Source organism: Blennius ocellaris (assembly GCF_963422515.1).
Source record: "Blennius ocellaris genome assembly, chromosome: 7".
In the NCBI taxonomy this organism is placed as follows: Eukaryota; Metazoa; Chordata; class Actinopteri; order Blenniiformes; family Blenniidae; genus Blennius; species Blennius ocellaris.
In genome coordinates, this window is record NC_137656.1 from 15,864,291 (window position 1) to 15,892,268 (window position 27,978).

The 27,978-nt window shown below is 42.4% G+C and overlaps 3 protein-coding genes across 3 annotated transcripts; 2 read left to right on the forward strand and 1 right to left on the reverse strand.

Annotated features, from left to right (window-relative positions):
* Positions 1 to 8,074: 8,074 nt before the first annotated feature.
* On the forward strand, positions 8,075 to 15,036 carry LOC308132377 (D-amino-acid oxidase-like). Its single transcript, XM_080499456.1, has 11 exons — positions 8,075 to 8,121; positions 9,244 to 9,444; positions 9,528 to 9,642; positions 10,525 to 10,601; positions 10,988 to 11,053; positions 11,462 to 11,516; positions 11,812 to 11,916; positions 12,024 to 12,106; positions 12,504 to 12,621; positions 12,963 to 13,061; positions 13,608 to 15,036. Exons 2-11 carry the CDS (start codon positions 9,251 to 9,253, stop codon positions 13,731 to 13,733), a joined length of 1,038 nt encoding a protein of 345 aa, XP_080355582.1. The 5' UTR covers positions 8,075 to 8,121; positions 9,244 to 9,250; the 3' UTR covers positions 13,734 to 15,036.
* Positions 15,037 to 16,007: 971 nt separating this feature from the next.
* Positions 16,008 to 21,788, reverse strand: svopa (SV2 related protein a; the record flags this gene model as incomplete). Its single annotated transcript, XM_080499461.1, has 16 exons — positions 21,751 to 21,788; positions 20,338 to 20,495; positions 20,127 to 20,212; positions 19,920 to 20,018; positions 19,070 to 19,141; positions 18,742 to 18,866; positions 18,597 to 18,660; positions 18,386 to 18,511; positions 18,151 to 18,279; positions 17,972 to 18,045; positions 17,789 to 17,865; positions 17,573 to 17,677; positions 16,774 to 16,885; positions 16,608 to 16,689; positions 16,315 to 16,404; positions 16,008 to 16,214 (listed from the first exon to the last, which is right to left on the reverse strand). The coding sequence occupies exons 1-16, from the start codon at positions 21,783 to 21,785 to the stop codon at positions 16,008 to 16,010; spliced, it is 1,641 nt and encodes a 546-aa protein (XP_080355587.1). The 5' UTR covers positions 21,786 to 21,788.
* Positions 21,789 to 23,035: 1,247 nt separating this feature from the next.
* Positions 23,036 to 27,894, forward strand: usp30 (ubiquitin specific peptidase 30). Its single transcript, XM_080499452.1, has 13 exons — positions 23,036 to 23,135; positions 24,086 to 24,195; positions 24,277 to 24,450; positions 24,538 to 24,641; positions 24,764 to 24,862; positions 25,171 to 25,216; positions 25,307 to 25,401; positions 25,492 to 25,551; positions 25,635 to 25,721; positions 25,836 to 25,916; positions 26,108 to 26,315; positions 26,429 to 26,537; positions 26,624 to 27,894. The coding sequence occupies exons 1-13, from the start codon at positions 23,068 to 23,070 to the stop codon at positions 26,874 to 26,876; spliced, it is 1,494 nt and encodes a 497-aa protein (XP_080355578.1). The 5' UTR covers positions 23,036 to 23,067; the 3' UTR covers positions 26,877 to 27,894.
* The last annotated feature ends 84 nt before the right edge of the window (positions 27,895 to 27,978 follow it).

Genomic DNA, 27,978 nt, shown 5'->3' on the forward strand with positions numbered 1-27,978 from the left:
GCCTCACTGTGTGCGAGTCAGCCTCCCCGCCTGCAGGGACATACTGCAGCCTCCGCCCGCTGCCTCAGGCACTCGCAACCAGTCTCCCACGTCCCTCAGCCTCGGTCTTGTTTTGTCTGCGTTACAATCCTCTGCAGTAAACTGAAGGTTGAACATCCTCGCCTGCAAGCACGAGATTCTTTTGTAATACAAGAGGCGCGTTTCTGTTCCTTCGGCAGTGAAAGGGAAGTGATTTGTTTCAACCATCAGGTCAGAACCAATGTAGCCAATGAAAATCTTTTATATTTCCAGGATATTGTCTTTGTAAAACCCAGTGAGAGTGACCCCCCCCCCCCCGTCTCCCTCCTTCTTCTCAGAAAGAATCACAACTACCATGAAGACAAAAGAAAAAAAGCAGACAGAAGAGTCTTGGCCCCCCCAAAAAACTTCTTAATGGGATGTCTCGATGTGCATGCCACACGAGGGGTCAACAGAATCCAAGGTAGTGCTTCCAGGGAGCTTAACACATGGGCCAAGCATGGGGTGGAAAGGGCAGTGAGAACTGGCAAGGCCCCAAAACTCCCAAATCTCATTATACTCGGGCTTATAAGGGAGGGATTATCTTGTCTCTCTCTTTCAAATGGCCAGCGTTGGCTGTCAATCACTCTCATGCATCGCAAACAAGCCACAATGTGTTTGATTATTAGAGAGCATGACCCGACTGATGAAGGAAACATCCTGTTCCAAATGCAACCTTCTCAATACAGGCAGTACACGATGATTTAGAAATCTGGTTCTTCAGATTTCTGGTGGGTAATTTCGGAAACACTTTTTCTATTTCCCCCCCTTTCACTTTCTTGCTAAGTATTGCATTCTGCACGCATGTACTCTGGGCTTACACGACTCCGTTAATCTGTGAGGATTTGCTGACAGACATGAACAGCAGCTCTGTGACACAGATAACAAGACAGCCCTCCTATTCTCCTTAACAATAGCCTACATCTTTAACGCCGGGTCACCAGCGGACGACACACTCGACAAAGTGACGTCGGTTCATTGACGTTACGGGTGGGAACCTGAGGGACCTGGATACGGGGCGTTTCTTCTGCCTTTGTGGTCAAACTTTACAAACAGAAGGCTGATGGCACGTCGGCCTTCTGTTTGTAAAGTTAAGATATAGTTAAAATATAGTTTGTTGCTCCAAAAAAAAGTACCCAGGTGGACCTGGAACGGGCCAAACGACGACCAGATGTCCCGTAAGCTCGAGCTCCGAGTCACCAGGTGCACCGCGATGTGAGAGAGGTGCCCTGGCTTACGCTGAGGACTCACTACAAAGAGGCTACACAGACGCTGCGGTCAGGCTGCTTTATTCACGGTCTAAACAGTGTTTTACACACACCAGCACAGTGAGAGGGGGGGGAAAAAAGCTCCTCTTGAGGCGGAGTTGCATAATACTGGCATTTTCTCACTGACACCACTGAAAGTGGCAGAGAGAATGAGGTAAAGAGAGAGAGAGAGGGGCTCAGAAAAAGGAGGGTTGGATCTCTTCAGGCATCACTGGTAACACGAAGTGCCCGAACGTCAGATAGATGACATTCCCAAGCTTCCTGAGCTTGCGCGGTTTAACACCGGCTGTCTGCATATGTACTTTCTCCTCCCAGTTTAACACATTCGGACATATCGCGACATCTAAATGACGACCTGCCCTTACAAGTGTGCTATTCAAATGCAAAACGGAGAGGAGCGAGTTTAAATGGAGCTAACCCTGACCCATAGAAGTCTTTTATTAAGAGTTCTCAATCCTTCAATGCTCCTCGTGCAGGAGCAGAGACACCGACACTGTTTTCGTGGATCTGACTCATCTTCATGATCAATGTCGGTCAGGAAGAGCAAGCTCAAAGACTCCAACTTGGTGGCCGTATCACTGTCTGCCATCTCGCGCGCTTGATCGATGCAACGATCTAATCAAAATAGATTTATGTCTGCTGGGTAAAAAAAAAAAAAATCTATCTGATTTGTTCAACAGTATGAACTTGTCTGGGATTTTATTTACATAACATAACTTCTTGGCTCGTCTAAAAAAAAAAAACGGAAGACCTCTTCGGGCAAGCGAGAACTTGCATCACGCATTGGCTCATTCTCACACACATCCACTGCTTAAGGACATTGCACAGATTGTTGCATAACTGTCAGGGAACTGAACTCTTTGAATGACGCATTTGATTATCTCCCGGTCACAAGTGCTCCGGTTCCTAAAACTTTGCTCAGTTCACACATTATGAGGAATAAAAGGATTCAGCACCCTGTGAAAAAAAAAAAAAAAAAAAAACTGATTTGGAAGAACAATGTACAGTCACATTACAACAGAGGCCTTTGTCAATACGAGTGCCACAAAAAGACCTGCTCTGTTATAAAGCGTCATCACTGTGACAAGTCACGCAGGCATGTAGATGATTACTAAAGTCACAGTGTTGAACTCATATGAGTTCACATTTTTAATATAACGCAGCTGTTGTCCAGTCATATTATTGCTGAGGGTTTCATGTTAAATCTGAACATCCTGAACGGTTTGATTTCTGCGATTAAAACATACAGAAACTGGCTAAACAGCACGTTATATATAATAAGACATCAAAAGATCCCATATCTCTTGATGATAGTCTCTAACAGCTTTTACCAGATAACTGACTTTCTTATTTAACGTAACCGAGTCATCATGTCTCAGTTTGTGAAGCACTAATCTGTTCTCCAAAGATATCATAAAAACACACACACACACACACACACACGTATAAGTGACTATTTTCAACCAAGAATACACAAACACTGCAGCCAAGTGGTTTCCTAAAATAATCTACTTTGCTCTAAAAATATATTCATGGTCTTGTCACACATTTAAAAACGCATTGTAAACCACCTCAGACAGAGAAGGCACTGATTGCAACAATAAGAGCTGCTGTGCAAATGCTAGATGCTTATGTTAATAGTGTCATTATAAATAGATTAATATGGCTGGGAATTAAATAATACAATAAAGACTTATTGGATATTTGCTTTGGAATAAAAATCCTTGTGAATCAATGTTGTTTTTAAGAAAGGTGTCTTGTGCAGGGTCGCCATCTTTCCCTGTCGAAACAAGGGGCGGATGGAAGATTGTCTTAAAATGCACCAAATATGAAATACACCAGTGTTACCAGTACGATTTGAAATCAGGAAAGGCACTGGTCTTGCCTTTTAGCTTCCCTCTTATGGGGCTAATACACCAGGTCGTGTGATCCCCGCGTTTGACTTGGCACAAGTCTTACCCTTCCTGACAAAACCTGCACGGACGACGGTTAAGGTCCAGTCGGGGACCTATGGTGCCGGGCTCCGGGCTCTTGGGCAGTGGGATTCAAACTAGAGTTGTGTTTGACTCAACGAACAACAAAAATCTTTCAGTTCAGGACTAATTTACATGACTTTCGTTGCGTTGTGGGCGTCCGTTTACACGACAACGGTGTTCGTGGTAATTGAAAACTGTTTCCACAGTGCAACTTTTTGAAAAATGCCGGGGCTCCTGCGTATGCGCACCACGGCCGTAGTAAATAGTTTCTCTGTTCATGCACGAGTAGATGGACGATGACAAACATGGTGGCCTCCAGACTGGTATGACTCCCAGTCCATGGTCTAGTTTTATAATCCACATTGGTATTTTTTGTAGTTGTCACCCCAAATTGCATCCAATTGAATCCATACATACGAATGTTGCATAAACTCCATTGTTAATGTTTACAGCATATTGTTCTCTGCATGTATGGGTGTGGTTTCATTACAAAAACAACAAACAGTGCCACCTCGTGGCCTGGCACGCAAACTACACTGCTTTCAGGCTTTTTGCGGTTGCTATGGAAACTGACATCTTTTCCAGAAAGTTGCCAAGAAAATTTGAAACCTTTCTGAAACAAAAATGCAAAAACGATGCATTTCACTGGAAACACTGGCGTGTAAACCGGGACTTGGTGTCGCTGATGATTTCTGATACAAATCTGACGAGAAAAGCCCAAGTGACACCGCTAATGATGCAGATTGAAAACAAGTTTTTTTTTTAAATATATATATATATATATATATATATATTACAACTAACATAGATATACACATAACCTATTGCTTGAAAGACTGCTGAAAATATTGTGGTTTTCCACAGCAGATACAAGATAAACCAGTGTGCTATGATCATTTTCAATCAAATGTTGTTGGACCTCTGACTATGTGAAATTATTGAAATACTATACAACATGGGCCATTTAAGTGACTCAAATCACTCAATAACAACAGCACACCAAAAGTAAAACAAGGAGCATGTAAGAAACCTTAAAGTCAGATGTAACTTACCTCTGATTTATTCGCCGTTCATCTTCACTCCCAAAATCCTGCAACACAGATCGAAGAAAAAGGAACATTGGCAAACACACTGGGGAAGAATAGCAATACTAGTAAACACACCTAACCAGGGGCGTAAAAAAAAGCAAAAGTTCATACATGATTGAAGAACTTTTTAGAAAACTTGGGGAAAAAATTCGATTTTGAAGGAAAATGTTTTGTTTTATTTCAAACATGACAGTTTTACTTCTGTCTGTTGTTGCAAATATACAATGTCTTTAACCTGCAGCTCATATGTTCTCTTTGTAGTTTCTTGCATCCAATAATGCAAGAAAAAAAAAAAAAAAGAACCTTGCTAACTACACTTTGGGATTCCAAATCAGCATCACAGATGTCCCGGCTCAGGTCTCATTGCATTACTATTTTTTTGGGGAAACCGGAGTGACTTTTATTGAAAAATTAAAATTTTCACATTATGAAATGAAATAATGTTTGTACACAAGTAAAGTTTTATCACAATGGGAATTTACTGGGGGAGAAAGTTGTTAATAGACTTCGATTCTACAACGTTTTCAACTCAAAGAGTTTCGTTGCTCAGAGTGCAAGAGGCTCAATATTCCTTTGAATTTACTTGGGAGTTCAGTGTTTTTCCCAAAGGCACTTGAACGCATGGGTATCCAACCTGCCAAGCTTGGGAGTGGAGATCATCCTGTTCTACCACTTGAGCAATGGCCACCCTTTTGGCGCGGATATGAATCGAAATTAGGACCGCTCAATTAATTGAATTTTAATCGTGATTATGATTTTGGCTCCAGACGACCTCAAAATTCATATAATCGAGGAAAAACGATTATGTTGTCGAGCCGATGAACGGGAGTCGGAGGCGGCGTGTTCAGCAAGGAACTCCAAACTTTACTCTCCATTAACCCACACTTCTCAGTAACTCTTCTTTTCTCTCTCTCTCTCCAACATGAGAGCACAGCTGTTACACCAAAATACTATACTGCAAAAACAAATTTCTTTTCAGCTGACAAACCAGCAAATACTGCAGGAAAAAAAACTGCGAAGGGTTACATTTTTAAATATGTCACGATACTAAAAATCTACAATTGTAAAAACAAACATATCCACTAACATACGAAGATGACGCTGGCCCAAAGTGGGCTGCACGATGACACGTAAGAATTTCAAAGGAACGAAGGAAAGTAGCTTTAAGACATGTCATGTTGTGTCAGAAAACCTCACTCGCCACTGCTGTACAGCTGCTTCCAGTTTATTCTGGGGGGGGGGGCAAGAAAAAAAGGAGAGCAGCATTTGTAAATAGCACGCTCGGGGATAAAAGAAAAACATTGCATGACAAGGTGAATCGCCATTACTCTGGCTCAATTAATCTCCCGTGCACTACCTGCCTCATGTTGGCATCTTGTCCACCCTTGTTTACCTCCCATCCTCTCCTGCTGCCCTCCCCACAGTAGCCCCCCCACCCCACCCCCACCCCTCATGAGCAGATGACATCATGGCTGCAGCAGATTTCTGTCAGCTCTGTCTGTCACACCTCAATGCAAAAACCCTTCGACCACACCGAGGTGCAGAGCCATGGCAAGAAATAAATCCCTACAGCAAAAAGCAATACGTTTGTCGTATGAAGCTATACTGTGACATTTGCAGTGTTTTGGAACGTGCAGTCATTTGTTTTACTCCTGGCTTGATTTTTTTTTTTTTTTTAAGTGAAGGAATCTCAATCACTTATGTTACATAAACACAATTCCAATGTAAATCTGGATTGCCTGACGGTGTCATGCAAAGCTAAACAAGATGAGCTTTTTATGTTTGGAGCTGGTGGTTAGCGCCCCCGTCTGGCAAATAATAAATCTACTCGACATAAGCAAAAAGGAACTTAGGACTATAGTTTAGTGTCATAAATGATTACAGCCTTAAGTGAGAGAGCTATAAACAAGAAGTTGAGCGAAACCGTGGCTCCTTGTTCTTCGGAAAGAAACGAAAGTGTAGCTTATTTCCACATGCGGCTGTGTGCGAAAATGTAAATCTACTACTTTCCTTACCCCGAAGGAGGAGAATCAAGAATATGCCACTGTGGAAATTAACATTCAAATATTTCCTGTCTTATCTGTGTGTGAAACAGACGACATGGTTCCATTCAGTTCCCACTATCAAGTATAATAATGCCGATTTTAATGAATCACTCACCTATAGCAGGACTACAATATTTGCCATTACTGGGAATAGAAACATTCAGTAATGTGAGAGAAAAACGTAGATTTTTAATGCCAATCAGCCACATCATAAACAGCTAACATTAGCTACAACTCTTACCACTAAGACTTCTCTTACCAAGCCAGCATTTACTCGTTGACATATAATTTTTTTATTTTTAAGAAACGGGTCGATTTTGTTGTTTAATGCCACTGGAAGGATAACTTGACCATTGATATCGCGGCTAGCCGCGGCGAGGAGGACGCCTGCGAGCAGCCGTTAGCTCGCAGCCGAGCACAACACGGGAACTCAACAGAGCCGATTGAGCTTCAAAAAGCGGGCCTCCCTCCGCCTGCATCCCGCCTCCGTCCCCCCTCAGTCTCCCCTCGCCGCCCTGCGCACACTCACCTCCCCTGCTGCCGTGGTCGCTGTGCTGCCCGTGGAAGCGGCACTCGGGGTCGGGGACCGCTGCAGAGTAACCAACGCCATGGCTGGAGGCTGAGGATGAGGATGATGATGCGCCGGCCGGCCGCTGTGGCCTGCTGGAGCTGCAGCTAGCTGCTGGGGCTAACGGAGCGAGTGATAGACAGGCGACCGGCGGGAGGCTGCCGGGCGCGTGCACAGGCCGGTGTGCGCGTGCAACTGCTGCCGCGCGCGTGCAAAGGCTTCTGTGCGCGTGCAGGGCACTTCTTCACGGGACACGTCCATCGTGTCCACTGGTTTTAGAATGTTTGAAAATTTTGAAATGTGTGACAGTTTTAAAAATGTGTGAGAATTTTAGAATCGTGATTCTCACACTTACATGCGCTCCCTCTAGTGGTACCTGAGGGCAGGTCATAAATACTTCTGTCCAAGGTTGCATGCATACATATATATATATATATATATATATATATATATATATATATATATATATATATATATATATATATATATATATATATATATATATATATATATACGCACAAACAGAATGAAAACATATAACACATATGAAAGTTATATTCAAAATATGTATGTAAGTAATAAGTCCACAGGGTAAACCTCTGCTATGTTCAGGTCAAGTGGTGAACAGTGGTGAAGTTTTGTCACTGACCAAGGCTATTGAAGCCACCTGTTCCAAGTCTGTGTAGTTAAAGAAGATAACAATTAACAGGATATGTCAGAAACAGTGAACTTGTTCCCCAATGAAAATTCAGCTTATTTTCCCAGTTGCAATTTCCTGATCAAGCCTAAGCAAACACGTGATAGTTAATGGAACAAATCTTGGACGACATTTTGCTGAAACCTTTCGCAGTGGCGCATGTGCAGGTTGTTAACATGCGCCAGGTCATAAACTGCTGATTTACAGTAACAAGGTAGAGTTTTTCGACTTGTTCTGCACTCTGCTGCTCGGGCACCGTAGTTTTCATTGATACGACAGTCCTTGAACGCACCGCTCAGAGGAGCTGCTGCAGGCTCCTCCCTCTGCTTCAGGCTCCTCCCTCTGCTGCAGTCAGCTGGAACCAGAGTTGTTGTTGAAGACTTCACAAACTCTTCAAGAAACTGCAGGACATCACTGACGAGGTAATGGAAACGGCTGTTTTGATAGAAATACATATCCAGTCTATCCATTTTATCGTGCAAAGGTTCCACCTACTGTAAACCTAATTGTTTATACTATTAGGACCTGCAAACACTTGTTATTGTGCATGCACGCGTGCACGATTCAGTTGTTGTTCGGCAGAAAAAGAAAACAAATCCTATTTTCTACACATTGCCTATCACATTAGAAGTTTATATCTATATTTGAAGTTTTAAAAGCTTTAGAAATGTCAAAGGCAAGTTGATTATTAATTGGTTAGATGTGTAGTGGTTGGTTCTCTCTGCTCACGGTGAAAAATCATGAGTTTGAATCTGGGCCTCGGATGTCTCTCTGGGGTGTTTGCATGTTCTCCTTGTGTGTGAGGTCTCCCTGGGTACTCTGGTTTCAAGATACAGTACAAAAAACATGGACCACCTGGTAGCAAGGGGTTAACAAGTGGTTCCAAATTGCTGTAAGTGTTCATGTGGTTATTTTTGTCAGCCTGTTGAACCTGTCAAGGTGGGATTGGTGCCAATCGTGTAACCCTACACTGGGTAGAGTGGTGTACAGTCATTATATGTTCAGTTATTTATCAAGAAATACTCACACATCGATGTCTAATTTTGCTTTTAATTCATCTCTGGAAAAGAAAGTGATTTAATTGCAGGCAAAACCCACAAAAAATAGCATTGTTTCACTCATTAAACAAACAATATCTCCTGTGCCTAAAAAACTAGTGATGCCATTAAAGGATTTTGGAGACTTTCACCACCATGTGCGTGTGTGTGGCTCAATTATTACATTTTCATAACTGCAGCATGCCAAGTCTGTTAAATAAATAAACAACCAACCAGACCACCAGGAGATGTCCTGGTTATCCAGGTCGAAAGATGTTGTGATTGTGGCTTTACTGTTAAAAAAGACCCCAGTTATTCGAACAAGTCTCTTTGCCATTAAAACAAAACAACAACAAGAATATGTAATGCAGAATACTGGCTTTCAAATTTAAAATTTGAGATTACAACACAGCTCAACAGTGATCTGATTGGTTGTATCCTTTACATGTAGGGTTTTATTTGTATTTTGGCTGACATGGCTCAGTGTGTGTGTGTGTGACATGTTAGTGCAGACATGCGGGTGGCAGTGATTGGAGCCGGAGTCATCGGCCTGTCGACAGCTCAGAGCATCTATGAGCAGTTTCACTCGTCTGTCAGTCCGCTGACCATTGAGGTGTACGCAGACCGTTTCACTCCACTGACCACCAGTGATGGAGCAGCAGGCTTCTGGCAGCCTTACCTCTACGATAAAGGCAACATCCAGGAGACGTAAGTACGGTCTCTGATTCCAATCTCTATTCACAAAAAAACTGACCTGCACATTAACCCTATAACTGTGCGCTCATCTTCAGAAAGTGGAATAAGGAGACCTTCCAGTACTTGCTGGGCTTCCTCAAGTCACCAGAGTCTGTAAACATGGGTATATTCCTCCAGTCTGGCTACAACGTCTGTACTGAACCAGCAGCGGTGAGTACGGTAGTTGTTCTTGGGAAAGGATCAGTGAGTTTGATGGCAAGATAAGTTGTAAAAGACTTTTACAACTGAGAACAAAGGTCCTGTGCACTTAAAAGTACATTCACAGCGTAACATAAAAAAACAAACAAACCCAAAAATGGATTCATTACACAGCAGTGCACTATTTGATTTAAACAAGGTGTATTTGTTTGAGAACATAATGGACTACAACATTTAGGTTTTCCATTCTGGCCAGTGAGAAGGTTTTGAAAATGTCACAAAGAAAACAATTTAAATTGATTTACCTCTCTGCAGATCACACTGTTTTAGTCAAAGTAGCAGGACTTCCTTATTGTGAGCAAAGCAGCCATAGCATGAAAACCAAAGAGATGCTTCAGCCCACAGGAATCATGCAGCCTTACGTCTGATGAGCCATCGCCAACATTAACCTGAAGAAAATTACTAGAATTATTAGCATTCCAGATCTTTCAGCACATTGAGACACTCAAATGAATCCCAAAGTTCAACAGGTGTCCTGAAATTATTTTTATTTTCATTTTGAAAGAATCAACTTGCTTAGAATTTTTTTCTTTAAATTAATAAATGGAGACTATTTTCCCCCCCCCAAAATGCTCACAAATATCTGGAGTTCAATATCCATAAGTGATCATGCTTCTAGTTTACTGATTCAGACAACAAATGCAAGTGGCCCCAGTATCTAAAAGTGAGTTTCACACCAAAGGACAAGAGCTTTGTTCAGACGCACAGAGATGCATCTTGTAATTAGGACAAACTAACAGAGGCAGACCTAACTTAGGGTTGTGTTTACTCTCAGGGAGGTTTCTTTTTATTGCTGTGGCCACATCAGTAGTGAGATTCTTTTTGTAACTGTAGGATCCTTCATTCAAAGACACCGTCCTTGGATTCAGACAACTGACGGAGCGAGAGCTGCAGATGTTTCCCGGTTATAAGTAAGTTCTCAGTGAAGCTGACATGACAGTAAAATACTTCAAGAGTATGAACCTGTGAACACACAAAAATATAGAAATTTAGTCACGACACAATCCATCACGCCCATAAAAAAACCCACTGGGAGAAAATGCAAACTCCACACAGAAAGGCCAAGAGGTGGATTCAGGGCTCAGAGTCCACATTGTATAATAACCTATGAAAGAAACGACCGACCGATTTTAGCTTACTAAAAGGGTTTATCTGAATCGGCAACTTATGCCCTGCACATTATCAGTGTTCAGTAATATTGAATGGGATCCTTTAAAAAAAACAACAAAAAAAAAGTTTAATATTTATATAATCAGCTTTTACACTCTAACTGGTCCGTGTCTTTTCATGTGTGCAGGTTTGGCTGGTTCAACACTGCTCTCATGGTGGAAGGTAAAACATATCTACCTTGGCTGATGAAGTGGTGAGTGATTAACTTTTATATTGCCAAAGTAAAACGCTTCACTGAGTCAGGTTAAGATTGGATTTGTCTTCTGTGTTCACTGCAAGTTCTCTGTGTGCACACAGTTTGTGATGCCGTCTGATAGGGACAATGTATAGTACATTTTGTTGCCAAAAAAGCATTTGTGTACATTTGTACAAATCAATGCACAGAGAGGAGAAAGAGTTAGAGTAAACAGCTGCAGAATCATGGGAGTGACCTACATTTTTTTTTTTTTTTTTTTGCTTCTCTACCTTCAGAGTGGAGTAAATAATTGAATAATCTTGGACGCAGTCTTGCTTGTTATACATCATTTTTGCACACATGTTTTGGATCGCTGGTTCTGACGAAAAGTTTCCCCGTGCTTCTGAAGTGAATTCCTCTTTCCAGGTTGCAGGAGAGGGGTGTGACATTTCATCAGAGGAAAATCGAGTCATTCAAAGAGGTTAGTTAAGGATTCCTAAAGCATTTTTACATGTTTCACCGTTCCATTCTTTAATATAACTAGTCAGTACAAGAGCTGTGTTATATTGTATCAACAGACAGAGCGTAGGTGGAGGCTTGTCAGTCGTCTCATGTCGGTCGAGTTTGAACTGACCTATGGATCCTTTATCTAACTGAGTGGTGTGTGATTAAAACATATATGGCCCTCACTACGTCTTTAACACACCAGCTGGCTCACTGTCATCTTTTTTGTTTGTACCATAATGTTATCTTTTATCACTTTTCATTATCTTCAGTTGGCTGAGGCTGGAGCTGATGTGATCATAAACTGTAGTGGGATGAGATCAGGACAACTCCAGCAGGACCTGGACCTGAAACCAGGCCGCGGTCAGATAGTGAAGGTGAGACGAGGCCACGTCTGCTGTCTGTTAATAGATCATATCAAAAGCTATGAAACGTATCGGGGAAAAGTTGTTTGATTTTTTTTTTTTGTATCTCCCCGTTTTAGGTGGAGGCCCCATGGTTGAAACACTGGATTATTACTCATGCATTTTCCAAAGGAACCTACAATTCTCCATACATCATTCCAGGGTAATGCTGCTGATACGATACGATAAGCACTGAATTACAGCACCACATAGACATTTCTAGCATTTTCTTTACAGTGCTGATTTATACTATCTAGATAATCATCAAGGTTAGATTTTTAGAAAAAATAGTCTGGTATGCACAAAAAAAAAAAAACTGAATGTTTATTGACATAGACTTTTCTGAAAGTTTCACGGAGCCACTACAGAGAGGCTGAAGAGCCGGTTGTGGCCCCATGTTGCAGACCTCTGATCTCAATACTTTTCGATTTGCTTTGGTCCATATGATGCATGCTGCTCTGCAATGTTTATTTGGCTGGACAATGTTATTTTATCCAAAAATTCAGTTGCACGATAGGCTGTCGCAGCAGAGGTCACATCCATGTCATTGGTATCTTCAGGAGTCGTCTTGTGACAGTGGGTGGAACTTTCCAGTTGGGAAACTGGAGTGAACAGAGCAACTCCGTTGATTACAAAAACATCTGGGAAGCCGCCTGCAAGCTGGAGCCCAGTCTCAAGGTGAGACGATAACATGAGGTCATAAACAGGTGTTAGGCTCTCATATGTGGTTAATCATTAACAAGAAGGGTTCAGTATTGTCAAAATATATTTCACATTTATTATACATATAACTTTGTGGTCCATCTGGTTTATCGTGAGGGATTTGGATGTAAATCTCACTTGTGGTAGAAAGGATAAGTGAAAACTCAACAACAATAATAATTTAGAGCAAAACTTAAAATAAAAAAAAAGCACACAATGCAAGTATTTCATAGTTTTTGTTATTCTTATGCTTTTTATGTGAATAAAATCTTCTTTTTTTTATTTTTATTTTTTTTATTTATTTCTTTAAACCTCAGCATGCCAGAATAGTAGAATCCTGGACCGGCCTCAGGCCTGCTCGGAGCAAAGTCCGCCTGGAGAGGGAGACCATACAATCTGATGGAACTAAAATGGAGGTAAACTTCGTGTGAACGTCCTCTAATACGGTGATGTCCAGTCTTGCTCCTGGAGAGCCATGGTCTTGCACATTTGATCAATTTCCTAGCTGTAAAACACCTGATCGTGACACTTTGTTTAGGTGTATTTAGATGTCGCGCTATATTCGGTCAGCTGGAGACTGGGTTACTTTCAAGTTTGGAACGTCCCGTTTTCCAGGCTACAGCTTTGCCGTGACAATAGCAAGGAAGCAACATGGCTGCCTCTCGCAGTACCACTTGATTACTGCTCAGAAAAAAGACAAATAGCATACATCAACCAAAAGTGGGTTGAAATGATGTTCAGGTGGTGCAATTTAGATTCAGAGTGCATTTATGCTTTTCTGCTCTCAATATATCTATTGATCATTATAACCATTTTGATATATAGCTTTATATTTACAAATGGCATGTCTGTTGCACTGAAGTGGAGTAGTGAATGTTATTAATCAATGTGTACACATACTCGTAGAATTAGTAATGAATTTTTGTCCGTGAGTCTTTGAAAACATTGTGATACTCTTTCAGGTGATACACAACTACGGCCATGGGGGTTTTGGACTCACCATTCATCGGGGCTGCGCCCAGGAGGCAGCGAGGCTCTTTGGTCAAATAGCTGAACAAAAAGGCCAAAGTCCCAAAGCCCGTCTGTGAATATGGCTCCAGCAATAGTGATTACTGCACTCCTTTTTCAAATCCCATCTTCAGTTCTTATATACGCTGAAGCTAATGAAGTTTGTTATTTACATATCAGAAAATAACTACTGAAGTCATATGATAAATGCATTCAACACCTGCTACAACTAAACTTTTGTTAGCGAGCCTTCCTTCTGATAAATGGAGGTTCTCTGGGTGCAGGCGTCTGCAATTTAAATTCACTGGGAAAAAAATGATCTGGTAGTGTGTGTTAGATTTAATGGGGAGCGAGGGATCAACAGTAAAACGTGTCTTTACACTGGCTGCCTTCCTCAAGGAAGTTTTATTACCTTTACTCAGAGAGAAGAGACTCCGTTGAATCGTCTGATAAATACCTGGTGTCTGTACATCTACAGTACGGTAATTGGAACTAAGTCTTCTACCTCTCTGACCACCCTCCATTCTCCTCTCCTGAAAACCTCTGAAACTATCAGGTGTCACATCATTATCAAAGGTCATTTTCCATTTAGTCTTTATCTGGAGGGGTCATGACTATAAAATCAGCATAGCATACATTTATGGTGAAAGACAACACATTGCTTGCTACAATAATACATTATTAAATAAGAGATGGCCCGTCAATATACAGGAAGATTATGTAGTAATTGTAATGATAATACCTGATAAACAGCTCAGTGATTTACAATAACAGAACGAATCCAGTCCATGTTTTTGAAAGATAATTTACTATTGTACACATGAATATCCAGTGCATTGACAGGAATCTGTGCACACGCACACTTAATGCAGCTCCATATCTCAAACACTGACAAGTAATGAGATAGCTTTCTGGACCTGTGGTCGTCAATTTCTTTATTAGAAAAATTAAATAAACACGATAAAATAAAATAAAAAAAACATTGCTGAGGGCATTATTTGTAGGATCAACTCAGTCTCCATATCATCTCCATTACAATCAAAGCAAAGACAACAACTAAATCAAGAATTTTACCATTATGTACAGAAAGACCAACTGTAACATCATGTTGAAACGCAAGTCTTTGTCCCTGTGAACGTGTGATCCAGCATGGTTACTAGTTTGTGACATCATGTTAATGTAATGTTACAGATTGAATGTGAAACCTTGCTGAATAGGCTTGCACAGATTTTCATAATGGTGATAGTTTTAAATTTCCTAATACTTCAAGGTTTATAGTGTCACTGATCGCAGCCCAGAACATTGGGACTTTTTCCCCCGTCTGTGTTATAATTTGATAGGATTGTATATGTCACTAAAGTTTTCATACTCTATTAAATGTGTCTGCAGATTTGACTGCTATTTTTTTTTTTTTTTTTTGATGTGTCGCATAATGATCAATACATGAGGGAACACTATCATAATTACAAGAACAGTTAATCGCCTGTTTTTTCTGCATCCATTGGAAATAAACAAGCTCCTGTGAAGTAACCCTGAATGAAGGGAAAACATGACTCAGGATTTAAAAACAAGGCTTATTGTAGGTGAGAGTCCTTGCCTTAGAGCACAGTAACGTCCTCTCACCCTGACAGCAGCTCATGATAAATAAAGTAACCTCTGATTTTATCCTAATGTTCTTCTCATCTGATCATCTGAAATCATCCTCTACTCCGAGAAAGCCGTTTTAAAGAAGCCCAGTTTGTAATCGTATTTAAGCTGGCGATTTGTCTGCACAAGATGATGCTGGGTTTTGTTTTTTGTTTTTTTTTATATACGCATCTATACCTGATATGCTAACTGAAGCAGCTTTCTCATAGGCTTCGGAGCAGCTCTCAGCTACAAACTGAATAGGTAGTTTTAAGGCTTTTTGAAAAGAAGATAGTTGTTTGAACTATTAGCGTTCCCTTCCTTTTTTACGCCCCCATTGCTTTTCTTGCATTAGAAAAGCAAGGATTTAAATACGCTGGCTGTATTCGAATACAGAAATCTTGCCACTGTGTTCAATATTTGCTCTTGCACCAATGTAGGTTTCTCTCTCTCTCTCTCTCTCTCTCTCTCTCTTTCCCCAGTCACCCTGTGTGCACTTGTACAGAGGCAAACTTGTGACAGCAATGGTGTTTTGAGACTATAAGTACAGTGACATGTAAAAACATAGTGCTGCCTGGCTCTCTGAAGCCACCGCGGTGTCTACACTGAAGAATCACAGGAGGGGGCCGGCGAAGGACAGGGACCAGCTGGTTGAACTTCCTCAGCACCCCTTGTCTCTTTCCTTCACTGCGGTCACCTGTTGGTTTTGTGCTGCGGCCAACATCCCCTCAGCCCTGGGAGCCGGAGGTGGAGTGTCCTCCTGCACTGTGGGGGGAGGCGCGACCCTTCATCTCCTGCCCCCACTCCCGGTGGCTGGACTCCTGCAGGCCCCGGCCGGTCGTCTCAATCGGCAGCGCGCAGGAGGCGATGCAAGCGAAGAGGCAGCAGCAGCAGTACACCGAGAGAGCCAGGTACACCGAGTACTCCAACATCACCTTGCAGAATGAAGCCCAGGAACCAAACATAACACCGTCAGATTTGTCATCTTCTCACTCTCAATGCTGTGTTGCGGTGAAACTGGTAGGCGAGTGATACCTGAGCAACAAACGGTGTGATGAGGGCCCCAACTCTGGCCATTCCACTGCTCATTCCTAAACCTAAAGCCCTGGTTGCTGTTGGGTAAACCTGCAGAGTTTACACACATAGAACAATCAGTGAAAGATCGACATAATTATACACAACGACACAAATCATCTGCACATGCAAGTCTGCAGATGGTGGAAAGAAAACTCAAGCAGAGAGTCTGATCTTTATGTGTGTATTGATTTGAGTAACAGCTAAACTGTTATAATTTTAGATAATACCTGAGTAAATTGTGACCGTCTTACCTCTGGGGTATATACGTAGGCGGCCTGGAACCCCCCGGCAATAAAGGCTCTGGCGATGAATATCAGCACTGTCATTGAAGCTCTGTAAGAGGTAAACCCAACGTGAGGAAGTGTGGATGAACAGAGGATCTGCGTTTAATAAATCATTCAAATTATGGCACCTCACCTCCCAACACAGCCATAGAGGGGAATGATGCACAGAGAAAAGACGAGGAAACACAAAGCCATGGTCTTCCTCCTTCCCAATCGATCAATAGCCCACAGTGTCACCAGCAATCCTACAGTACATCAAGATAAGCGGTTACTTTTTACTCCCAACATCATGTTTACACAACATGGAAGTTACTTTGTGACTTCAATCCACAGTAACTGATCAGATTAAAAGTTTCATATACGCATCGTTTAATTTCAAGTCAAACATCAGACTTGAAGCCGTTAAAATGGGGTTGCAGTTAATCTTGTTAATGACTGGAAGATACTGGGAGGTACTATCTCTGTGAGGGATATGTCCACGTATTATAGTTCACACTGATTGGCTGGGTAATTTAACTTATCTACTTAGATGAAATGATTTTTTTGTTGTTATGAATTTCTATCACACAAATTAAACTTAAATCTGTAATCTCTGAAGGTAAATTTTACTGCGATCTAATTATAGAAAAGCAAAGAAAATTACATTATATAATGATAACAGAAACAATATATCAGTTGACATTATACAGCGTCTTTTGGAATCTTTGCAGACTGAAAATAAACATACATTCCAAATGTAAAAATATTTGTATCAAGAAAGCTGCGAGACTTGATCACATCTCGTTGCTTCCTGGTGAAACACCAGCCGCCTTCCTGATACAAATAGAAATTCCAAAGCCTGAATAGCTGTGACAGTCAGTGGTCACAGTGAAAATAAAGCTACAATTATCAGAAGAAACTGAGAAAGTTGAATGTGTTTAAATGACACGTACCTGGGAATTCCGACAACGTTGTCCACAACAGGTCTTTATAGTCGTCAGAATTCAGGTATTTACACTCTAAGCTGCATCGGAGCTCCTTCTTATTACCTTTGATCACTAGAGAGAGACATCAGACGACAGACATAGTCATGCATGGCACAGTCATGTATTTCTTATGCTCTTTTAAAACATGCGCGCATCTCCAGCACCTGAGATTCTCTGACTTACTTCCACATGCGCCTCCTTCCTGAAACAACTCTGTCGTAAGCAGCACCAATCCGTAATATGCAAAGGCGTTTGCAAACCTGAAAACGCCAGAAATTAGCACCATACTTATTTCACATTGGAGAAAAAAAAAACCAACAACATAAAATTCAAGATCAGTGCACAACTTTGGTAATAGATATTCACCAAATGAACCACAGCAAAACTGTGGTACAACGGAAGTGTGATGAAAACAGGTCTCGAATCTTCCCGCGATCCTCCTATTTGTGAAGAACAAATGACAATGCGCGAGAGAGTTACGCCTCGATGCTGGGTTGAAATACAGTCGGAGGATGTGTGAGTCGTGCAGCAGAAGCAGACCACACCTGTCTGGCAGCGATTAGCTTTCCCAGAGGCATAGGAGCTCCATTTTCCGTGGCGATACGCTTCAGTGTGGCCAGAGCCTTTTCTTGATTTCCTGTCAGCACATCGTATCGAGCACTCTCTGGCAGCCACTGTTCCCAAACCCCAAAATTAAATTACAAAATAAAAAAATAAAAAAATGTGTTACCACATGTGTGCTGTTTTGCTTTTGTTCAAAAATGATGAGACGATACTTACAAAGCACAAAATTGCAAATATGAAAAGAGGAATGGTGGAAAGGCCGAGCAGCCAACGCCAGCCCAGAGTGGGCATCACCATGATGGCTAAGAGGACCTCGAAGACGGTACCCAGAGCCCAGAATATCTGCAACAGCAACAAATTACAAGCTCCAAGAGGGAAAGAATCTCCGTGTCAAAAATATTTTTTGAAATGATACAGTACATCATACCTCAATCAGCAGGATACACGTGGCTCGAGACTTCATTGGCAGAAATTCAGCATACAGTGTCACCCTTACAAAATAAAGGACACTTCACAGTTAATACAATGTTGCTGAATGCCGCATTTGCGTAAATAAAATGATGGCGACTCACGATTGTGGTGCTCCCCCAATGCCAAAACCCACGAGAGCCCGGAGGACAAGGATCCACCCATAAATCGGTGCAAATGCACTCAAAATGCCATAGAACATCGTCCACAATACGCTCATCTTCAGACCCTGTGGGTGCATACCGTCACAACAAACAGTATGCTAAATAAATACTAAGGATTACAGATTTTCCTTCATGCACATGATTATCTCCTCATCGTGAATGCTCAACTCCTAAATTACAAATAGAAATACAATCATTTCAATCACAATCTAACCATTAAACTATTTAACAACATACTTTTCTACAAATTGAGAATCATAAAACTTACTGTTTTTCTTCCATATTTGTCCGATATGTTTCCCCAAAGAGAAGAGCTGATCATCATCCCAATGAACACTGCCTGCATGGGTAAATAATATTTTTTTTTTAAATGGGTGTATGTCAGTAGGACTGCTCATGTTTCATCAGCTCAGCTAACATGATTGAAATGCTGCACAGTCTCTCCGACAGGCTCTAGAAGAGTTCATATGTTACAGTTTACTGGTATTGTATACATGTTCATGGTCTACACATACAACTAATTCATGTGATTTTTTTTCTCCAGATAATTCATAACTATGATACATGGTCACTTCTCTAGTTCTCCTCCTGTCTCATCAAAACCAACCATGTCAAATTGATGACGGCGACAGAAACTTCTATAGATACTTTTTTTTTTCTAAACCTCAAGTGTTGCTTTTGCTAGATTTCTGGAATTTGTGAAATTCTGTCTTTACACTGCTTATAGAAATCCATACACTAACTTAGTTTAATGCTTCATATTAAGACTAAAAATAACCCGTTATATTGTAGAATAGTAGAATTAATCAATGGATGGTCTTTTGAATCAATCAAAGAATGTTTTTTTCAACATGTGAAGGGGTGAAAAGTCCTTTTTTACACATTTTACTGGCAAATAAAGAAGTTTATTTAAATCTCAAAAGTAAAAAAAAACACTACAGGGATGGAATTTGCCCGTCTGCTAATCACTGCCCTATAAAATGTTTAACAAGACATTGAGCGAAAATTGAACATTGTACAATCACTGATTGAAACCATCACTGAGAATCTAATTCATGGCTACCAGGATGATGGCAGAGCACAGTGCGCAAGGGCGGCCAGCAATATGGAACCCTTACCGATGTAAGCAGCGCCACCTCCAGGCTCGGTAACCTCCACTCACAGTGAAGCTGTGGCGCCAAGATGCTGAGGATCATCATTTCCATCGCATCGGCCATCTGAGCAAACGGGAAAGCACAGTGACACTTTGTCAATCAGCAGACGCTCGCACTGGCAGTGACAACTGACTGCGTGATGTTTTGGTAAATTAAAAGACCATTCCTCACCCACGATAGACCAGTGAGGATGGAGAGTTTCCATTGAAATGTCCCGAAGCCTATGGCTTCTACAGCATCTTCTATCATGAATGTGTCTGAAGGAAAGCAAAAGATGTGAATCTTTAAATGCCCATATTAATCCAAATAAAGACTAACAGTATATGTAAAAAAAAAAAAACACAACTTAGTTTGACAGAGACCAAGTCCTGTAATACTGTACCATCAGTCGGATTAGCAAACTCTCGAGGTACAGGAGCTGCCTCCGCAAGTGCCACAGACTCCAGGTCAGTCTGCTCTGCAACCCTGACATTCTGCTCTCTATTCTCCACATCTTCCGCTGAGTGTGTGCTCTCACCTGTGCGACGGAAGCGGACCACACTATAGAATAAAAGAAAAGAGAGATTATATATATATATAGGACTATTACAGAGCAGAACAACGTCGAAGGACAGGTTTATCTTCAGTGTGGTGGGTCAGAGGGTTTTTTTAGAGGATGTGCGCCAGGGCAAAACAAATGAGAGTCAGAGACTGTTGCCAAGGTGATATGAGTTTTGTTTTTTTTTCCTGGATGTGATTTTGTGAATGGGTGGTTTGCTATATTTCACATGGTCAACTGGTAGCTTTATAAAAACTCTTCTGCTTATCAACTGGCAAGCTTATGGAGGTGAAACGCCCAAAGATGCTCACCATCTCTGCAGCTTAATGACTCCACCTTCGTCCACATCCCGATAATTGATGGTTTTATTTCGGACAAAAGGGTAAGAGACAGTAAGGAGACTGCCAGGAAGCTTTAATCACTGTAATTACATAATATGGCCTACTTGCAATGGGAATTATCAGTGCTACAGAAGGGTTTGTGGGGTATCCAAGGTCTTGTCTTTCAAAGCACCATAATTTAAATTCTTCTACATACAAGTGAAGATGTAATTATCCAGCAGTGAGCTACTCAATAATAACAGTCTTTTCTATCATGCCTATCATTCTGTCTATCATTCTATCATGAACTTGTGAGTGCCACCCCCTCCCTCTCTATTTAAAGTAACCTCAGTCATATTTAGGACTTGTAGGCAGTTGCAGAATATCGCCATTATTTTTGTTTTTTGTATTTGATCATTTATCCGATCTGGACTTCGATAGACCAACAACGTGCCTCGGGGTTGTAATCACATGTGGTACTGACTCATGATAGCCAGCACAAAAACAAATGTGGAGGTGAAAACGTATGAGCTCCGAAATGACAACAAACCCGCAACCTGATCATATAAAACCAGCAGATAGCTTTCTTTTGGAAAATCCTCCCGACTGTGAAAAATAACAATAATAATAATAAAATTCCAAAAATCAAAACTGCACCACCCGGCAGAGCTCGAGGATGGGATGTTGATTTTTTTTTTTTTTTTGATTTCACCACAATTCACAAATGAGTGTTGAATAACAGCCGTGGCGGAGTGTTGCCCTTAACGCCTGCTGCTTTTGAAGAATGTCAGGCTATTTGCGGTCCAGCTAATCAAACTGGATGTGAAGCCGCGGTGGGGGGGGGGGGGGGGGGGGGGGGGGCGGTGCGGGCGACGGGTCGGGCAAAACGTGCTGGAAATAGACAAAACGAAACCGGGCGTCATTGTCGTCTACTCACGGCAGCTGTCTCAGTTGGAACAGATCATCGTCCATTTTCGTGTTTTCTCGGCCGGCTCTCCGTGTTTGGCCTCATCGCCCTTTCACATTATCTCGCCGAGCAGCGCTTTCAGCACCGAGGAGAGCGACCTGCTCCGGGTGCGCGCCGGGAGCCAATGAGAAGCCCCGCGCGCGCGCGCGCGCGCATGGTCACGGCTCCAGACGCACGGGAGAGGGAGCGCGTGCGGATCGGAGGAGGGCTCACGAGGAGCCCACAGTACACTGCTCATCAATGCGAGACTGATCGCTCACGGGCCGGAGGAGTGACGGGGGCAACAAACCTCCCCTCCCTCGTGATGCCATCGTGGTGTCATTTTAAATATATAATAGAGCAATGGCAGGCAGCATTAAATAAATTAACTGTCCTCCAAACTGGTCAAATGCGTGTCGTCTTAAAACAGAAACATATTTATCAGGACGTTTATCTAAAGTCTTCTTATTCTTCTTTTGGGTTTCATGACAGTTTGCATCCTTAAAGTTGAATCACTCGTTTATGAGTTTTGGTATGAATCAAAACGTACTGGTCACTTAATTAGGGCCACTTGTAAAATGTGATGCCATAATATAGAAGAACTAACTTTTACATAAAAAAAAAAAGTATATTCTTAAATATTATCAACTGCATTTAGTTGTATTGTAAATAATAGGTATAGATGTGCACACAGAGAGGGACAGTTGTCTGAGCTTTCACGTGCTGGCAAGAACGTCATTGGTTCAGTTACATCCGGGCCTTTCTGTGTGGTGTTTGCACGTTCCTCCCATGTCTCCCATGTGGAATCCACCCTCATCCGCTGGGATCAAGAATGAACAGGATGAAACGGTTTGGAAGATGGATGGATGTGATTTGATCAGTTTTGCATCTCATTATGATGCTTGTGACTTTCAGACATTTAATAATTTTTTGGTTATTCCGAATTTTGTATATATCAGCCTGTTTCGATTTTGTTCTGCCACGTTTGGTATATTTTACTGTCATGTGTCATTTACATTCTTTAATTTGTTTTTCCATCTCTTGTGCGTCTTCCATAAACATTCTGATTGATTTTAATGTCTTTTGTGGACACGTATTATTTTTCTTGACGAACCTTCGTCCTACGGGCCCTGCGCACGTGTCCGCTGTGTCGTCACGTGTACCGCGGGAACGTCACGTGATCCAAACATGTACGCCACAACCGCGGAGGGAGTCGGAACGGTAACTGTGTAACACGGCAGTACGCACCTCTACAGGTTCCGACTACAAACACAGCACGGATGGCGGGGGTTCCCCGGAGAAGTCATCATGTGGTGCAGACCAGAAAGCTCCAATAAGCTCGTTGGAGAGTTCCTTGGCACTGGACCCGTAATCAGGTAAAACCTCTACCACCTGGCAGGCGCGAGCTTGCCCGGTGCTCCCCGGGAGGTAAAACGAGGGGGATTCGGGAGGAAACATGCGCAGACACGGCGTTTGGTTTAACGTTACTCGCCGAGACAGACATGTCAAGAGACATGGGAGATGTCGGAGACACGGTGACACTGCTACAGGTCGTAGTTTGATTTTAATCAGCCGCTCGGATGTTGGTTAGCGGAGGAGAGCGAGTCCTCGGTGGGCAGCCCGGCGCTGCTGTGGGTAAGTTAGCCTGCAGCTAGCTCCTACGCTGTTAGCCGGTTAGGTTACTAGTTTGCTTCATTGTAAATATAACAAAACAAGTACTGAAAGTGAACAAAATCAGGGGGCATGGTGGCGTACGGGTTAATATTTAAACTCTGAGCGAGCGTTGAGACTGAGTGTTGCGCTTGTATGCTGGCTGGGTGCTGTTTTAGCCACAGATTAACAAGTAGTTCGCAGGTTAGTGGGTCATGGCTTTAATTTGTTTTGTCTGGCGTGTTGTTCTTTCTGTCTCCATCAGGATGAAGCCAAATGCACTTAGAAATTTAGTTCAAACCAATTGTGGGTTGACAGTTCTTAGGAACAGACGATTTTTACTGAAATCCACACAGTCCATGTGCACTGTGTGGAACTGTTAACTTGCCAAAAGTCTGCTACACGCAAAGATGTTTGTTTAAAACAGGGTTTGCGGATTCACTCATGTTGTATTTAATTGTTGCTGTATTTTATTCTCACAAGACAATTTAAATGTTTGTTTACAGCGGATTAGACTAGTTGTGCAGCTTTTTTTTAATCCCTGAAACTCTATAAGACAATGTGACATCATGAACTGGACCTCACTGTCGACACATGAAATTTTGCTATTTATTTCCAACCTTTCATCTGCGGAGGCATGCAACGCTACCGAGCTTCATCCACGTCTCTGTTTCAGAAACAAGATGATAAAAAACTGGGGTGTCATTGGTGGGATAGCTGCCGCCTTTGCAGCCGGAGTGTACGTTCTGTGGGGCCCGTTCACTGAGAGAAAGAAGAGAAAGAGAGGTAAAGATCTCTGTGCTCCGTCGATACGCCGATCTGACTGTATGCACTGGGTGCAGTGACTGTACTGTGGTGTCCTCACAGGTATGGTTCCAGGTCTCTTAAACTTGGGCAACACCTGCTTCCTCAACTCCTTGCTTCAGGGTTTGGCAGCGTGCCCGTCTTTCGTCAAGTGGCTGGAGAAGTTCTCAGGTTTGCCTGCAATCCAGTCATGCAAGGACAAGCAGCTGTCCACGACACTGCTTCAGCTCCTCAAAGGTGACTGCAATAGTCTGTTATTCAAGATGAAGTGTAGAGGTCATAATGCGAGGATTTAGTCACACTGAAGCCGTTCGTGTACAACAGCTTTGTCCAGTGAGGATCCTGGAGCGGAAGACGTGCTTGATGCCGGATGTGTCCTGGATGTCCTCAGACTCTACCGATGGCACATCAGCTCCTTTGAAGAGCAGGTTAGTCAGTGATTCCAATTAGTTTTTTTTTTTTTTTTGGTGTATTTACTCAAAAGAAAATGTTTCTATATATGATGCATGATGTACTTGCAAGTTTAACAGCTTGGTGTCCTTGGTCTCAGGATGCCCATGAACTTTTCCATGTTCTCACATCTTCTCTGGAGGAAGAACGGGATCGACAGCCCAAAGTCACACATTTGTTTGACATGCAGTCCCTGGAGGCAAGACGTCCTTTTCTTACATTCACCTCCTGCACCTGAACCTCTTATATTGACATGATATTATGACCACTGGCAGGTGTTAAAAGCAAGGGGGAAAGGACACACACTAGTCTGCCAAGGTCAGGATGTATGTAAATTAATCCAAAGAAGGAAAATAACTGTTGACAGTGACTTAATCTGAAAGAAAAGCAGATTTTTATCAATTTGAAGCAGGTGGTCATCGTGTCATGGCTGTTCGCCATATTCCCATTGGCTCTGCGCGGCACTTCAGCACTTTTGATCTTTCATCCATTTGATTTTTCCCGCAGAGTCTCCCTGATCACGATGAGAAAACTATGACCTGCAGAAGTAGGGGTAGGAACTCTAAGATGTGTATTAATTAATTCAAAAGAAAACAATGATGGATTTCATTTGTCTTAATTTCTGTCTCTTTTGTTTTGGCAGCCCCTCTTCATCCAATACCAAGCCTGTGGAAGTTTCAACATCCTTTTCATGGTCGTTTAACAAGCAACATGTCCTGCAAGCGCTGCGAACTGCAAGTGAGTTTTAGGTTGTTTTTTTTAGCCACAAATAATATTGTGTGATTGAGTTGTTGAGGTGGTTTCTCTCTTTGTTGTGCGTTTCTCTAGAGTCCAGTGCGGTATGACTCTTTCGAAAGCCTCTCCCTCTCCATCCCTTTGCCTCAGTGGGTAAGCACGTGAGGATCGACACTACAGGAGTGCCGCTGTTATATGAAGTCCTTATTGTTGGAGAAATGTACGTTTGTTCTCAGGGTCGGCTGATTTCTTTAGACCAGTGTCTTCAGCATTTCATCTCGTCAGAAACCATCAAAGAAGTGGAGTGTGAAAACTGTACCAAGGTACATCTAGTCTACATCAAGTGTTTTCTATGTGGCACTTCACTGAAAAGCAAACTGTTAAAAATGTTTGTCTGATTTTTTTTTTTTTTTTTCCATCTGCTTTGGGTTTTCCAGCTTCAACAAGGTACCACAATAAATGGACAAATTCTTGAGAGCCAGAGAACCACGTTTGTTAAGCAACTAAAACTGGGGAAGGTGATTGTTTTTATCTTGTTGCTGTGGATTTTTGTTTTTTTTAAAGGATAGATTGTCTTGTTTGGAGGTTCCAGTGCAGCTCAAGCTTTAGTTCTCATCACTTTGACAACAAATGGAAGAACAGCTAAGATTTTCCTTTAATATCCGAGTGAAGCCTGCTTCTTATTTTTGCGTGTTTCCTTCCCTTGTAGCTCCCTCAGTGCCTCTGCATCCACTTACAAAGACTGACGTGGTCCAGTGAAGGAACCCCCATCAAACGGCAGGAACACGTGCAGTTTTCAGAGTATCTGTCGATGGACCGCTACAAACACAACCTCTCCACCCAGCGGGGGCCTCCGGCCCGATGTGCCTCCAGGAGCATCAAGGCCGAAAACTTTGACGACTCCATGGAAAAGCTAAGTCCGTAACCTTTGTTCCATCTCAGACTTCGGTCACCTTTATGCTCGTACGTTTTGTGTTTTGCCATGGATTTTTATTATTTTTTTTAATGTGGTTATATTTTCTCCTCCCAGATGCAACGCATCACAACAACAACAAACCTTTTTCCAACGGCACCTGTTCCTCCGTGTTTCTTCACTCCCCTGGCGTGAACCAACCGCTCAGCCTCTCCTGCGACTACAGGTAAACCCGTCACAAGCAGTTAGACGCAGGCTGAAGAGTGACTGTTGACAGTGACGGTGCGTTGGTGTCGGTGTCTGTCCTTGCAGCTCCGCCGACTACCTTTTCCAGCTCACGGCCGTGCTGGTTCACCACGGCGACATGCACTCGGGACATTTCGTGACGTACCGCCGCAGCCCCGCTTCCCCTCGCGGCCCGTCGACGTTCTGCCCCCAGTGGCTCTGGGTGTCGGACGACTCCGTACGCAAAGCCAATCTGCACGAGGTGCTGTCTTCCAGCGCGTACATGCTCTTCTACGAGCGAGTCCGACGGCTCAACTTCGCCCTGCACTCCGAGGAGTAAGCGGATGCTCGCGACGTCGAAGCGCAACCGACTTCCGCCTTTCCGGTGACACTCTGCGTCCGCGACGGCGCCGACGGGAGGCTTTTCAACCGCGAGGCCAGGGAGGAACGCCAACCAGGAAATGGGAATATTCATGGATCGGCGTGATGTTCCGAACCCCTTTTGAAGCTGCTCTGATCAGAGGAGGCGCCCCAAAGATAACGGACCCACAGAATTTATCTTTGACCTATAAGCTACTTCCTGTGACAACCTCTGTCGTGTAATATTTTTGGCTTTTAGCTGATGGAGAAACGGGAACATGTGACGAGGACAAAGCGGACAAAGGGAAAACCCCCGCAGCACACCGTTCATATCGAAAGCTTCCGTCATTGTTGTCGAAGCTGTAGCTGTAGCAATTATCGACTCAGTTCTGTGAGAATTTTATGACGCTCCAATATCTATTGGCACATTTCAAATGTCGTATTTAAAGTTGCTCCTCTGACTACGTCCGTTCCCCTGTACAATACAGACACAAGAGTAGCTGTGTAGGACTCTCGGATGTTATTTAAGAATTGTTACATATGAGAAATCTAAAGAGTTGTATTTTTCTGGATCTGTTTAAACGGAGTTGCCTATTCATTCCTGGCAGTGTTTGGGAAAGCCATGTATTGGGAATAACCTTTCACAGTTGAGCTTGTGAATTTGATAGTTTGCTTTTTTCCCAGTTATATTTACACCATCATGATACTGCAGAGCTAGTTGTGATTCAAGTGCCATGTTATCTTTATGATGGACATTTTTAATGAAACCGCGAGTGCTACGACTAATGTGACCATCCAGCAACAAACCCCTCCTCTGGAAATACAGAGATGTAGGTGGTAAAGACATCACCTGTAATCTGTCTTTTAATAAACCTTGATTGTGACTGCGAGTTATTTGATCCCGTGTAACTGACGACTATTTTCCTACTGAACTGTCAAAGTAAGAAGTGATCCGGTGCAGAGCCTGTTCATGGTTTGTTTGCACTAATGTATATTCATGTGAGATTATTTGTATTTGTGCAATTTGTGATTGTTTTCAGATAATAAAGAATAAACTGTACTGTCATTTAATTTAATGACCC